Source organism: Vanellus vanellus (assembly GCF_965231255.1).
Source record: "Vanellus vanellus genome assembly, chromosome: 5".
NCBI classification, from domain to species: domain Eukaryota; kingdom Metazoa; phylum Chordata; class Aves; order Charadriiformes; family Charadriidae; genus Vanellus; species Vanellus vanellus.
Window position 1 is genome coordinate 3,099,908 of NC_138910.1, and position 15,056 is coordinate 3,114,963.

The following is a 15,056-nucleotide window of genomic DNA, read 5'->3' on the forward strand; positions in this document are numbered from 1 at the left end:
ATGTTATTTCACCACTTTTATTCACATACTACTATTATGTTTACCCTGTCAGGTAGAAAGCCATGAAACACATTACAGTTTATTGTGACACTATTTAAGAAAGTAATTTCCTCTTTGCCAGTCCTTTCACTACAGAGCTTCAGGCCACACAATTTACATATCTGAAACACTGCAGACTAATGAAAGAAGTATCTTAACTGATGTTACCAAGACTTAAGGGAAACAAAACACAACACAGCACAGCTTAGCTGTTAAAAAGCAATTCTCTTAACAAGACAGATGGCTTTAGCTCCATAGCACTCCACTGTAAGTATGATGGAAAAGTGAATTTATTAACAGCTTTACCTACTCAAAATAAGCTATTCCTAGACCAACTTAGAGACAGCCTTCCAATCTACCTGCAATCAAGAACCGAATTAAAGCAAAGACAACAAGGAAAACTTAGTAAAGCCTATTTGCTTAATGTTATATTCCAATCAGGTAATACAAATTAGTTGACATTTTTATATTTACTAGGGACATTCACAAACAAGAAGTACAGAATTTTAATCTGAGATGTGCAGACTCATCTTGCAAAGTCTCAACCACAGCTACTAACACCTGTTGACACACAGAAAAAAGCATCATGAAGCTCAAAAGCTACTTTGACCAAAAGCCTTGGCCCCTCCTAAAGCCACAGCCCTATTATCTGTTCCCTCCTTGCATACACATATCCATTTTTTTTTATATAAAGATTTCTGCTTTTTTTCATAAAAGCAGCAGAAAGGCTGCTTTATATCTAAGCAGCTGAAAGGCTTAAAATGCAGGGGAGGGGAAAAAAAAAAAAAAAAAAAAAAAAAAAAGGAAAGATACCTAGAGAGCTGTTTTCCTTTCTTTCCCTTCCCTCTGCCGTGGGATGGAAAACGGTTAACAGAAATAAGGAGTCAGATAGAAAGCAGGAAACCTCTCTGTGCACCACTGTAATTTTCACCCTTGAGACAGCAGTGAGCATCTCGGGAGAAACTCATTGCTTCATTCCAACTTATTTAGAAAAACAAACATTTTAGTGAATTAGCAAAGTTGATCACATATTATTTCCCTATTGATCCAATGAAGAATTAATCTATTCAGCAATCAGATCTCTTTCCACCTGCTACATAGTGTCCCTTTAAAAGGTTACACTGGTTATGCACCCAAAGCAAAACTGCTTTGTAGGACTGACACTCCTCCCAGTTTCTCTCTGGGGTTTTGACTCTGGGCGGAAGGAAGCTCAAGAAAACCCACAAGCAGCAGGAGAAGGTATGGCATAAGGCCCTCCTTACAAGTGGAAAGGGCTCATGGAACCACTTCTCAGTTTCGCTTTTGGCCATATCATGTTTTTCCAGTATGACACCCCCACCCCACCCCTTTTTTTTTTTTTTTTTAAATAATCACAAGAACCACTTGCCACACACTTGCCTTCCATACAACTTACAACTACAGGCCAAAAAAAAACATGCTAACAGTAGACTGCTGTTATAGACAACTCCATGAAGGAGGAGGCAACAAAGTGAATCAAATTGTATGACTCCATCCAAATAATTCACAGAAGTCCCTGGAATGGGTAAGATTTCTATTACTTAGCTACTCTAAAGTCATTCCTTTATTTCAGGAGTGAACTCACATGTCAACAGAAAAAAAAAATCACCACATTTCTGTCACTTCCCTTTCCCAGTTCTTAAACAATTGTAATTTCACAAAGCAATGCTAGTGCTATCTAAAAACCAAAGACAAGCCATTGGGTGAACACTTTACATACAAATCATCTGATTAGAGATAAAACACCTGAATGTTATCTCAAGAATGCTCAAGATGCAGGCTGAAACAATACAACAAAAGGGCCATCAAAAACACCTGAGCCCAACATCCTTGGGTGACACTTTGTGTCTAGATAGGTCTACATAGGAGCTGTATATCTAAATGAAGCAAATCCAATTTGGACAAAAAAAAAAAAATGCCAAAACATTCCTTCATTTCCTCTACAGCAGTCTGACTAAAACCATTTTTAACACTACAAAGTTACTACAGGCAAGCTAGGAATTAGGAGTGGAAATCAGCCCATGAGACACTGATGGAGGTATAGGGAAAGTGAGTTGACCAGAATAATCACAATCATTTTCATGCTTCTTTAGTTAACCTTGCAGCACAAAAACTTCAAAATAAAAATCTCTAAAGAAGTTCAATGCAGAAAAAGCAAGCAATGCAATTTCAATCACCTTATGTAATAATGGATATGAAACAACTGTGAGACAATCCAAATATTACCCTACTGAGTGAGGCAGTAGTAATGTATGAGAACATGAGCAATCTCTCATTCCTCTAACTAATAACTGTTCACTATTTATGAACATATCATTGACAACAAACTGTCACTGTTTACAAAATGTCAACCCCCCCAAGCACTAAATTTTAAAGCTACATTTAATTATACAAGTTTCCAGTCTGCCAAAACTTGAATATAAATGAGTTATTAAAAACAGAATTATTGTTGTAACAATTAAATTGAATTATTAAAAATTCCTTTTGGAAAGGCTGAATATGGTACGTTATGAGAAATGTATGTTTCCTGAAAAGCAGAACCTCCCCGCGCCCCAAAGATGTCTTTGCATGACCTTAAGAGAAAACTGTTACAAGTACTGCAACATCTAGTCAAAAGACACACAACTCTCGACTCCTTGTGCCAAGTTTGGATCATCCACCACATAACAAATGCAACCTTACACAGAAAAAAACATTAACAAATTGCATCTGAGGAATTCCTTTTTATTCTCTTTACAGTCTGCTTCAATTAGCTTTACTCCATTGTCCCAAGTCAGACAAGTGGAGATGGAAAGGTATACACCTACATATATAAATATGCTCTCTTATTTTTAATGTAATTAACCCCACAATGTATTTTAAAAGGCTCAGATGCCACAATAACTAGTTTTCCTCTTTATTAAATACAGTATTACACACAGAATCTGAACTCGGTTTAATTCTCAGATCCACCTGCCAAAACCTTCACAAGACCAGGAGTCACAATACTGCGCTCCTTGCAGAGAGGAAGAGCCACCAGGAGGGAAGACTGTGGAAATCCTCCAACAGAAGGTGGTAACAGCTCCCTGCAGGATCTGTCTCCCTGCTGGGAGACCACGAGGACCTGGGAAAGGCAGTGCAGTAGTGGCTTCTGCCTCACTTCATCCCATAATTAGAGATTTGCATTACCCAACAACTTCATAACAACACATCCTGCTTCTGGTCCCAGCACAGAAACCACGCTTGAAGCTACTCAAGAGCCTCACGTGGCTAAGACATCTGAGGCTACTTGCTCTATCATATTTGTTAGCAAAGAAACTGCATTACCTTAATATTAAAGATCTGGGCTTTCAAAACACCAGTTCTTACTCATGCCACCACGGTTAAGCGGGGTCTCATTTTGTTGGTGCCTATCAGGAGCCTAAAGGCCGATTACAACAGTCGCAGATCAAGAGGTGTGAACATGTATGGCTGCTTAAAAGAAAGACATCCATTAAAAATAAGTTTCTGTGGTCAAAGCAACACTTACTGCCTGTTGAGGTTTGGGCTGGGATGGCACTGAAGTTAAGTTACCGAGAGTCTGGGCATCAAATGCGCCTATTAATTTCATCTTCACCAGCAATGCAATTTCCTGGCAAATTTCAGGTATAATTTTTACATTCAAAACCAAGTTGCTTACAGTACCTCTCCCTCTCCTTACTGCATTGTGCATTTAACCTTCTGACTTGTATGCAACATCCAAAGTTCTTATTATGGATTTTTATTTAACTGAGGTACATACACCAATACCAGGAAATTTATATTTTATAGAGGTTTCAAAAAAAGTGTCCTCGACAAAGTGATGAAGACCTGACAAACAAAACAGAAATCCATCATATTATACTAAAAAAAAAAAAAAAAAAAAAAAGAAAGAAAAGAGATACCAGAGATTGGTTCTACCGTTAGGACAACTTAGAAAAAGGTTTTTAAAAAAATTAAAACACAAATGCACATAGAGTAATTGGTAGGAATTAAAATTATTAAATATTGACTACAAATTTCTGCTTGAACACCTTTAACTCAAGAAACTACGTTATTACTTTTAAACTTTCTTTAATAACAGTGTCTATCGTACTTATGTAGTCATTGGGTACCACTGCAAGGCATCCAATGTTTTGCCTTCATTTAAGTTTAGCACAGAGGAATCAGACATTGCCAGGATACTTCAAAGTAGAAATAGTTTTTGTTATGCAACTCAAACTGGTGAGACAGATAAAAAGTGTGAGTTGCAGGCATGCAAATGGCAGAAAGCTGAAAAAACTAAATTACAAATTAAAATGTAAACACCGGAAAACAATTGGGAAAAAGGGGGCAGGAAACATTTGTAAATAAGCTGGCTAAGAACCGATAGGTACATGAACTACTTTGGGAGTCACAGGGGACACAATGAGATAAAATGGAGAAAACAGCAGTTCACTGATGTGGAAAACTGGTGGAAAAGTGACATCTAACAAACTGGAGAACAGTCACACAAAGCGAGCTGTGTAAGCCCTAACTTCTCGCAATTTAGGATGACATAAACATGAAAAAGTAACTTACAGAGAAAAATTCTACTGAAGTAGATGTATCAGTGAAGTGTTGAGCCCACCAAACTTCAGAGACCTGAGAAGTAAGTCTACTAGTCAGAAGCAACCCAGTTCTGTCCTCGCACATTTACCAGTGGGGAATGACGCTCTTCTCTGCCAAGGAACTTATTTGAAAGGGTACAACCCTGGTATCAGCTCACCTACTCTTCCCACTCTCAAATGTGCATTTAAATAATAACAGACCAAAGGCATATTTGTACCTAGTAAAGTCCGATACTCTCACTCCGTTCATTTCCTTATTGGCTTATTTCTGAAGAAATAAGTTTTTTTAAAAAAAAAACAATAGAATCAGGTGTGGTAACCTCTCCTTTTATCTTGAAGGATCAGGCATTTTATTGGTGTAAATGTATTGATCACAATTAGAATTGCACCAAAGTAAATCAGGAAAAATAAGAACTCAGATTTTTTTTCTGCAAACTTTGCTCCCTTATATTTAGCGCAATCCTGTTACGGACAGGGACCCAACACCTTCAGTCACACTACATGATGATTATTATATATTAACAAGTAGGAAGTTGAAAAATGGATTAAAATCAAACCTTTAAAAAAGTATATTCCAAAACACTTCATTTCTTTGACTCAGAACTAGTTGACATTAAATGCAAAATTATGACAGTCTATATTGATATTAGCTTTAGTTTCATAAAATTATTTTCTCTACTTCTTACTCCTTTTCATACATAGTAATCCAGTTCTGCTTCAGTTCTCTACTTGTTACAGAAATTTCAGTTCTACAGTTAATCTTCAATGGCTTTTGGGACAACTAACGTTTAACTGTAATTTTGTTTATGTAAGTATTAAATGTGTGTAAATATTAAATGTGTTATCTTTTAAGAAGTTGAACAGTTAGAACAATAAATATGCTACAGCATATAACTTCAAATAAGTATAAACAAGACATAGTTTATTAGCTTTGTTGGCAAAATAAATTACAAATGACCTTTTGAATGTCTAGCACCAATCATTATTTCTCTTATGAAAAATAATTAAAACCAAGATTCATGTAAGCAGATTTAATCTCTGTTGATCTAAATTATTCAAACTGGACACCTCAACTGATCTCAATCAACACAGGAATTGTACAAAGCTCACTACTGCTCAATTTTGCCAAGCAGGAGCAATGTGAAATCTGGCACTGTGTAATTCAAAGCACAACTGAAGCTGCCCGAGGTATTTCTTTCTGAGGTTTTCTTAAATTGAAGGAAAAGGAAAAAATGCTACCTACATTTGAGATGCTCTAGAGCTGAGCGACAGAGCACAGAGAGGCAGATTTCAAAACCTCCTCCTAAGCTTTCATCATGGAATTACACCTCATCCTGAGGAAACCTACCTACAAGGGAAAGTTCCTGCATAATGAATTGAGGTGTAACTCTCAATTAACATCCGTTCAGATACCATTGTTCTCTACTATGGACTCAGGCACCCAAACACGTTAGGACAGATTTAAGGGACCGATGTTAACTGACCCCATGCATACAACTGTAGCCCGCAGCAAAAATGCAACTTTATCTAAATTAAGAGTGTGGTTTTAAGATATGGCTGAACCCATCTAACCTCAGGATGACACCAAAAGCGTAGCAGTCTCATGCTTCTCCATTCCCAAGCCTTCTACCCCCACATGCTCCTACCGCTTCTCATAAAAGTACAGGATGCTTAACTTTTCTACCGTGGGCTCTCACCTCCCATTATTGAGTCAGATGGGCCTCAGTACTCCGACAAGTAGACCATCCCTACTAGCTGCAGACCACAGTTACTCTGGCTCAGCCGCACCTTAAAAGCGGACTCCAAGATAAATTACTTGACATTTGTCACAGGCTAAGCCTATACTCACAAGCAGTTGTTACAGGTTAGCTGATAGGTGCTAATGTGATAAGCCCTAATAAACTGAGCGCAAGTTTCAGACTTAAGAGAAGATCTTTGTCTTGTTTAACTTCAGTCACATAAATACAGCCACAACAAATTAAGCTAAAAGCTACTCAGTTTAACAGCTCACTGGTTAACTATGCTCAGCTACTCTAGCAGTTAGACAGGCTCCACATTCATCAACAGCTTATTTTCACCCCCACTGCAGCATCAAGCTAATACAATCCAACCTACTTAGCGTTGTCTGATCTACCATTATCAAGTGGGAGGTTAAGAAGTACCAGCAGTAGACTGAAAGGAACTTTCTGTTAGCCACAAAAACATTTTGCAGGTGAGAGCACAGGAAGGATAGAGGATCACAGCTGAAAACTGAAATAATGGTTGGGAAATGGAGTTAAAACATGCCCTTGTGAGGAACGTCACTGCATGATGCAATGGGTCTCAAAGGTAGGGAGAAAAATACAGGGCCTGAAGGCAGGGGAAGGTCTTATAAACAGAACTGAAGTTTAAAATTCCATGAATAAAGATTACAACACAGCATTATGTTACCTACTACCAAACATACTAGTAATCCCAGCAGTCGCCAAACATATGCAAAATAAGTAAATAAATACAGGTGCTGAACTCAAACTGAGAAATAAACTTGTGCTGGGAATTACACTTCCCCAACACATAAGCCAGTTAATTCTAATCAAACAAACCCCATTTCCTTCCTAAGGAAAGTCTGCTGTCTTGATTTCACATGATTTTGCATGGAAGAACAATCCTTTGAGTTTCTTACTTAGACTTTCATACAGTCTTTTTGAGGGATTTTTGTTTTACAGAGTATTTGCATGGTTTGAACTAAAGTTATCCTCTGTCGACCTTGTATTTTACACACCGGTGTCCTGGCTTCTTCTTTGTTCTACAAAGCCCCTCATTTGTAAGCAACTTTGAGGGTTCACAGGTTACAAATGCACATCCGACATACAAATCTCAAGTTAGAATAGGTTCTGTCCGCACGGGGAGTCATTTATGTACAGTTATGTTTTTAAGCCTAAATCTGAGTGCATCAGCCAGTACCAGGTAGGTACTTCTGATTGACAGCTTAAATAAGTCCTCACACAGTTGATACCTCCCACTTTGGAGATACTCAAAAGCCATCTGGCCATGATTTGGGCCACAGGCACCAGGTGGCCCTGCTTGAGCAGGGGGTTGGCCAAGATCACCTCCAGGGTTCCTTCCAACCTCACCTTTTCTGGGCAAGTCTGTAATACCCAACTGTGTTTATTTAAGCACCTTCCCAGAAGTCACCTGCACAACTAACAAAGCTTCATCTGACTCTAAAAGAAAATACCATTGTCATCACAAAATGTAAGCTACTTGTTTCACGGCACCTATTTGTTAACAATTATAATTTAGTATAAATAATTATTGCTAAGTTGGAATTACAAGGAAAAAAAAACAATCTATTCATGTTATGAAAACAATGACCTGCAATATTTCCATATACAGAATCAGCTTTAAAAGACTTATGCTTCTCAATAAAGATGTAGCCATAAAATTAATATCTGTGTGTATGCCCATATTTTGAACTCCTCCAGTTCATTCTATCAGCAAAAATATTCAGTATATTACACCGTATCAGCAAAAATATCCAAACAAAAATCTATGACTTGTGCAAAGGTAATGCTTCCTGCTTTAAAAGGAGAATGAATACGCTGCTTCAGAAGCATCACTAGCTCCAGGATGCCTTGAAAGCCAGATGCTGAACACTTCACCTTTCCAGTATTACAATAGAAACCAAACGAACTAAGGGATGGACACAGTACAAACAGAAGGAAAGCAAAGAAAAAATTTCTTCAAGTTAACTACTTCCAGCCTGTCAAAATACTCAAAATTAAACATTACATTTAACAATCAGCAAAAGATCATCCCGAGGTGATCACTCAAGGACTGAGAATGAAAGTCACTTCTCATTCGTACTCTATCAGCATTTTAGTAACGCCAAACCATGCCCTTAACTTGCTATTCATGCACTTTTTCTTCTATAATCTTAGCCTTGTCATATGATGTCAAACTTGGCTGGAAATGAACTTATGTTTGTGGTGGTTTGGGCTGGATTGGCCACTCAGGTGGAATGACAGACGCTCTCCCCTATCTCTCTTCAGAGAGAGGCAGAGGAGAGAAAGATTTATGAGTTTAGAAGAAACTAAACTACTTTAATGACATATTAATAACAAAATAAAAAGGAAATAATGAAATGTATACAAAACCATATCAAGCTCCCAGGATGACAATCACATCACCGGCTTGTAGTGGAGAAGTGGTTTATGGTTGGACTTGATGATCTTACAGGTCCCTTCCAACCTAGACAACTCTATGATTCTGTGATACTAAGTCTCAGACTGGACTCAGTAATGGACAGGAACTGGATTCCAGACCTGGATTCAGGATCAGGATGAAAGGCAAACAGAGAGAGTCCTCCTCGGGCACCAGCCACTGAAGAAAGAGCCCTGACCCTTTGATCCCTCAGCTTTTATACTGAGCATGAGGCAGATGGGATGGAATACCCTGTTGGTCAGTTATGGGTCACCTGTCCTGTCTGCTCATCCCCACAGATGCGACCCCTCTACGCTTTTCCGCTTCCAACCCTCCAATGGGGCATAAACAGAGTGAGCTGCCCTTGGCTGTTATAGCAATAACTGTAAGCAGGAGCCTCTCCGCATACCATTCCTGGCATCAATGACAAACATAGGTCTTATCACTCTGAGAGCAAACAGTTACTGCATAATATGCTGTTAATTTCTGTAGTTAGAAGAGGCCTAGCTAAAAAGTAAAGTTACTGAACAAAATTGGGCCTGTTTTACCTCAAACCAGGACAATGTTCAAACAAGAATTTTGAGATGACCGTTCAGATAGCTTTGACCAGACAATCTATGTATCAATTACCACCATGCTTTTAGCTTCCTAACAACTCAAGTAACTTTACTTCCGAAAGCCTTCAGCCTGAATTTGCCTCATTATTAAGCATGACTTTTCCCCCACAACATGCAACTCAGCAATCTCCAGTAATATGTATTCAAATAAAGAACACAGTTATACGATAAGAAACAAAACCAGGGCTTATCTATTCTGCAACTTTTCCCCCTTCTAGCCAAAACAATTCATTAGCATTATGAAATACAACTCTTACTCATCAGAAAAAAACAATACGAAATGTTCCTGCTCAGTTTCTGAAGCTCATAAAAGGGCATCTTCCTGCTTCTGCTTAATAGTAATCTCTCTCTTACGTTAGCTTAAAAAAAAGAAACAAAACAAAACACCACCACACAGTTTTCTTCCTCAGGTTTAATGTTTAATTTAGGGCAAATTAAAAACACTTGCTAACATAAACATGCTACAGACCAGAAGCCTAATTCTTTCACAGCTGGAATTTCCAAGTGAGAGAAATGAGCTACTGATTTGTAAATTACTGGAAGTGGATACAAATCTCTAAAATACTTAAACAGAAATAGTTCCAGCATATTCATCAAGATCAAATCAAAACAAGAGTCAAATAAAGATGCTCATACTGACAAACTGAGCACTATACTTTGTTGTAGTGGGATGACCAGCAATGTGCGTTGTTGCCCCAGTCTGGGACTACAGTGACAGTATGACATTTTGATACACAGTTCGAATAACTTTAGTAATAGTAGTAGAAATAAGCAATAATCATTAAGTCCCCACCCACCCAGGCTTTAAGCCTTTCTACATTCCAAACAACAGTACTAGTTTAATTAAAAAAAAAAAAAAAACAGAAACAGAAAAAACCCAACCACACCATATTAAAAACAAATGGACCAAAAGCTGCGTTTTTGTACTTACAAAATATTGATCACGAACAAAGCAAATCATATGCCTGTACTAGCAAGACTATGTTGTAAAGAACAGGTCAGAGATACATGTCAATCTCAACCATTTTTAAACTTGCAAGTCTGTAAATACCTAGTTACTTTCAGTGAAAGTCAGCCCTGGAAGATGCTATGTGACCCCATGATATGCTGTACTACAAGACCTTTCTTATTTCACCAAGGGTTCACACAGGGCGGCACAGCAAGGACAGCAGTGTACTGGGGCCACACTACCATCAGCTTTGTGTCATTGTACAGTAAATGTAAATCACCAGCCACCCTGGTGGTTCAAACACCTTTCACAAGATGCATCCCTGGCAAAAGCCTACGCTAAAAAAAAGGCCCTGAGACACTCAAGTAATTGAGATGTCAGAAATGAATATGTGGATTTCTCTCTCCCTCCAAAAGTCCCTTTCAAAATACGTCAAACCGATCATAGCAATATTTGCTATGAATAAAAGCTGTTTAAGTATTTTTCAAATCTTTAACTGCTGTCACCCACAACAGCCTTTCCTAGAAGGGCTCTACATACCACTACTACAAAAACTTCCATTGAAGAATTATTTGTGCAACGTTGGGAAAAGGGCTACCCCATGAATGAAACTGTCACTACACGGCAGTAACCAAAACAATCTATTAGTAGTACACTTTATAATCTTGTTTGGCTGATGTGTCTACCACTATGCTTATATGTTTTTTCAATGAGCATTTCATTTTGAGACTATTACATAATATATCAAATATAGCCACATTTCAGTGCAGAGAAAATCAGCCTCATTCTTACAGAAACGCAACATTTTAGTACAACACTAAAACAGTTTTACTGAAGTATAAATCTAATCTTCTTCACAATGAGTCAAGCAGTCCACAAGCAGCTTGCTTGCTTGAACTCTCACAGCAATTTTCCATTAATAATTTTATTTAAAAAATGATTTATCAAAATAAGTAGTTTTTAAAAAAAAAAAAAAGCATTGTATTTTATAATCATTAAATGCAAACACAGGGCTGCAAAGTAGACTTCAAAAAATGAGAAAACCAAATTACTCTCCAAGATTGCTTCATTAGTACCACCACACTGCTATGCCTTTTATATACACTCCCAGATTCTAGCAGAAATTTACTCTTCAGGAAGTACTGGAAGTTTTGACCACAGTGTATTACACACTGTAAAACAATGGAGTAAATAACAAAAACCAAACAAACAAAACCAACCAAACAAAAAAACCCACAACGGTAAGACAGATGATTCTTTTTAGTATCAACAGTCAAGTGAAAAAAGCCAATGAGAAAGGCATGGAGCCTCCTTTGACAGCTGTAGCCTCCGAAAAGCCAATCCACATGCACAGAGGTTTGGCTGAGGCGGAGACATGGATTCATTGAAGAAATTCTTGAGGGTGCATTTACTATCGGCTCTACATACAAGTACAGACACATCAGGCGACAGCCTATATCTGAGCCTTATACAACTCCAAAGAGCACAGCAGTCGATGTTTAAGGACCAGCAAGACAAATCGGCACGTTTAAACGGCACCAGAACTGCGGACAAGCATCTTCAGAGCGGTGCTGTCCTACTGCTTGTCAAAAGAACCCCAGAAACTTATCTTTAAGTACGGGGACAAAAGCTTTTTCTCCCCTTATAACAGTACAAGAACAAGAAGCATCACATATCTATTTTTAACACTTGCTGGTTTATTAAGAAATCACCTAAAGGCGCGCGCAAAAAAAAAAAAAAAAAAAGCCTAACACTTCTAACACTTGATGCATCGTCCACGTCCATCTGATGCATCTTGACATCTGATGTGCACACACCACTCTGCACAAAACATCCCTTTTGAGAAAGTACGAGCGGGACGCGTACTCCTGACAACCACCGAGCCTTTCTCCCGCTGCATCTGCAGCGAAGGACGGCCTCTACCAGCCGAAGCCGCCGGCTGTCCCCGGCTGTCCCCTCCCGCCCCGTCCCGTCCCCTCCCGCCCGCTCCCCGCGCACAAGACCAGCGGCGCCAGCGAAGGCACGCTACGCCAACTGCGGCTGCAGCGCCCGCTCGCTCATTCAGAGATGCGTCTTGCGCCTTCCTCCTTCTTACGCTAGCGTAAAGGCCTCCCCCCCCACACTAATCAAAACACTCGCGAGTCGGGACGCAAAGAAGATGGCGGAGCAGGGCCCGCTTACGGCGTCGGACAGCAGTTTACGCTGCGCTCTTTGCGCAGGGCCCCATAAGAGCCGTGCAGCGCTGCGGTGGGGAGCGTGCGTAGTGCGCTTGGTGAATGCCGATGGCCTATTTCCCGTGAGGGGAGGGGGGTGTCTGATAAACAATGGTGCCCCCCCTGCGCGGCTCCCTTACCGATTCCTCCTCTTTCTCCATCCCCGTGGGCATCTGCGGCACAGCCCGGTTGATGGAGACGCAGTCGTTGAGGTCGGGCATGTCCTTGCCGCGGTAGATGGGCAGCGGTTTGGCGGCGTCTAGCGCCCGGGCTCGGAAGGAGAGTTTGCTCATTGTCTCCCCCTCACAATAACACCCCGGGGCCGGGCGGGCGGGGGGGGCCTTCAGTGCGGCCTCGCCGCCGCCTCCCAGCCGCTCCCGCACCCGGCCCGCACCACCATGGAGGGTCCCGCCGCCCCGGAACAGCTCTCCGCGGGGCCGCCCGTAGCTCACAGCGCACGCCCCGCAGCCCTAGATCCGCGCCGGGCTCGCTCGATCCGCTCCCTGCGCCATGGCAAACATGGCGGACATTAACCAAAGCGGCCAGCGATCCCGACAGCCAACGCGAGAGCTCGGGGGGGGGGGGGGGGGAGAGGGGGGGGAGGCCGGGAGGGAGGAGGGAGGAGAGGGGCAGCCGCGGTGCGCGCGCAGCCGAGGGCGGGAGGCTGAGGGGGGGTGGTGGGGACGCGGCCGCTGAGGCGGGACGGGACGGGACGGGACGGGACGGTGCCCGCTGAGGCGAGACGGGCTATGAGGGGGGGAAAATCGTTGTCGTTCATCGCACTCCCCCCCCCCTCCCTGCCGCCCCCGCTGCGGGCGGAGCAGCGGGAGGAGCCCGTGACTGGAGAAAGCGGCGCCGGGGCGGGCGGTGGCGGCGGGCTGTGCACCCAGCCGTGTTCCCCCCCCCCTCCCCCCGCCCCGGAGCCGGTGACAGACACCGAGGGTCAGCCCCGTGTCGGGGCTGCGAGGCGGGGAGGGCGGGCTCATGCTCGCCAGCCGGGCTCCTCTCCTCAGCGCAGGGCGCGGGCCGGGGGCTCCCATCGTTAGCTGTTGTGAGGGTTAAAACGTTTTAGAATTAAAAACAGCCGCCAGGATAATTAACTTCTGTTATTGTTGCAAATCCAGCGCTTCAGAAACAAACTCATACCTGCTCAATTTTTTTTTTTTTTTTCCATCAAGAGTGATGTGCTGTGTTGCTCTCTGCATGGAGTGAGCCTCGAACAGGGGCTGAAGTGGGTTCCTGAGATCCCCCCCGCAGTGCTGCCTCCAGCTCGGGGGGTCCCCACAGCAGCAGGACATGGACCTGTTGGAGCGGGGCCAGAGGAGGCCCCGGAGATGCTGGGAGGGCTGGAGCCCCTCTGCTGGGAGGACAGGCTGGGAGAGGTGGGGGGGTCAGCCTGGAGAAGAGAAGGCTCCGGGGAGGCCTCAGAGCCCCTTCCAGTGCCTAAAGGGGCTCCAGGAGCGCTGGGGAGGGACTCTGGATCAGGGAGGGGAGCCGTGGGACGAGGGGGGACAGTTTTATAGTGGAAGAGGGGAGATTTAGATGAGATATTGTGAAGAAATTCTCTCCTGTGAGGGTGGTGAGCCCCTGGCGCAGGTCGCCCAGACAAGCTGTGGCTGCCCCATCCCTGGAGGTGTTCATGGCGAGGTTGGACGGGGCTTGGAGCAACCTGGTCTGGTGGGAGGTGTCCCTGCCCCAGGCAGGGGGTCAAACGAGACAATCTTTAAGGTCTTTTCCAACCTAAACCATTCTATAATTCTTTAAGTTCTGTGTACCACAAAATAAAGTGCTTCTCATGCCCAGAAGTTTGTATTAAAGGTCTGGAATTACGTGGGGATAGCTGCATGGTGTGTGCTCATTGATGCTCTTCTACTGTAGAATTGCCACATGCCTGTTTTGGGCTGGCCCATTTTCAAAGGATACAGCACTGAATAGGAACAAGGCGTCCGGCTTGGAAAGAATAATCCCAAATTCTCCACGTGGACAAAGCCATAGTCCTCTACTAATCCAGACCTTCCCATGTTGTTCAATGTATTGGCCCGAGTCTGCAAACCCTTCATCACAGACCTTGAGCACTTCAGATACCTCATCACTTCCATATTGTTTTGACACCCTGTGGGCAGGCTGGCTGCTTTTTCTCACCACCTTAGAGCTCTTACAGGAGTTGTCAATGCAGCCTTCTATCTCTGGAACTGTTAGGCAGGCAAAACTTGGCCATGTTACCATTTGGACCAACTGTATCTACTATTCCATTTTTTCATTTAAAAAAACTCATGTTTCATCTTGCTTCTCTCTCTCTCTCGCTAGATGACCTCTCTAACTTGATCATGTTACCATTTGGACCAGAATGCCAACTGTATCTAATATTCCATTTTTTGATTAAAAAAAAAAAGAAACAACAAAAACACCTTAACCAAATAGTTTCAATCCCTTTTTTACCTCTTGTGTATTA

General features: G+C 42.2%; 1 protein-coding gene across 1 annotated transcript in view; it reads right to left on the reverse strand.

Annotated features, from left to right (window-relative positions):
• Positions 1–13,008, reverse strand: part of EPC2 (enhancer of polycomb homolog 2) — a 50,361-nt gene extending 37,353 nt beyond the window's left edge. The window contains exon 1 of the mRNA XM_082483958.1: positions 12,745–13,008. Coding sequence (XP_082340084.1) covers positions 12,745–12,897 — 153 coding nt within the window. The 5' untranslated portion in view covers positions 12,898–13,008. The remainder of the gene's footprint in view (positions 1–12,744) is intronic.
• Positions 13,009–15,056: the final 2,048 nt, after the last annotated feature.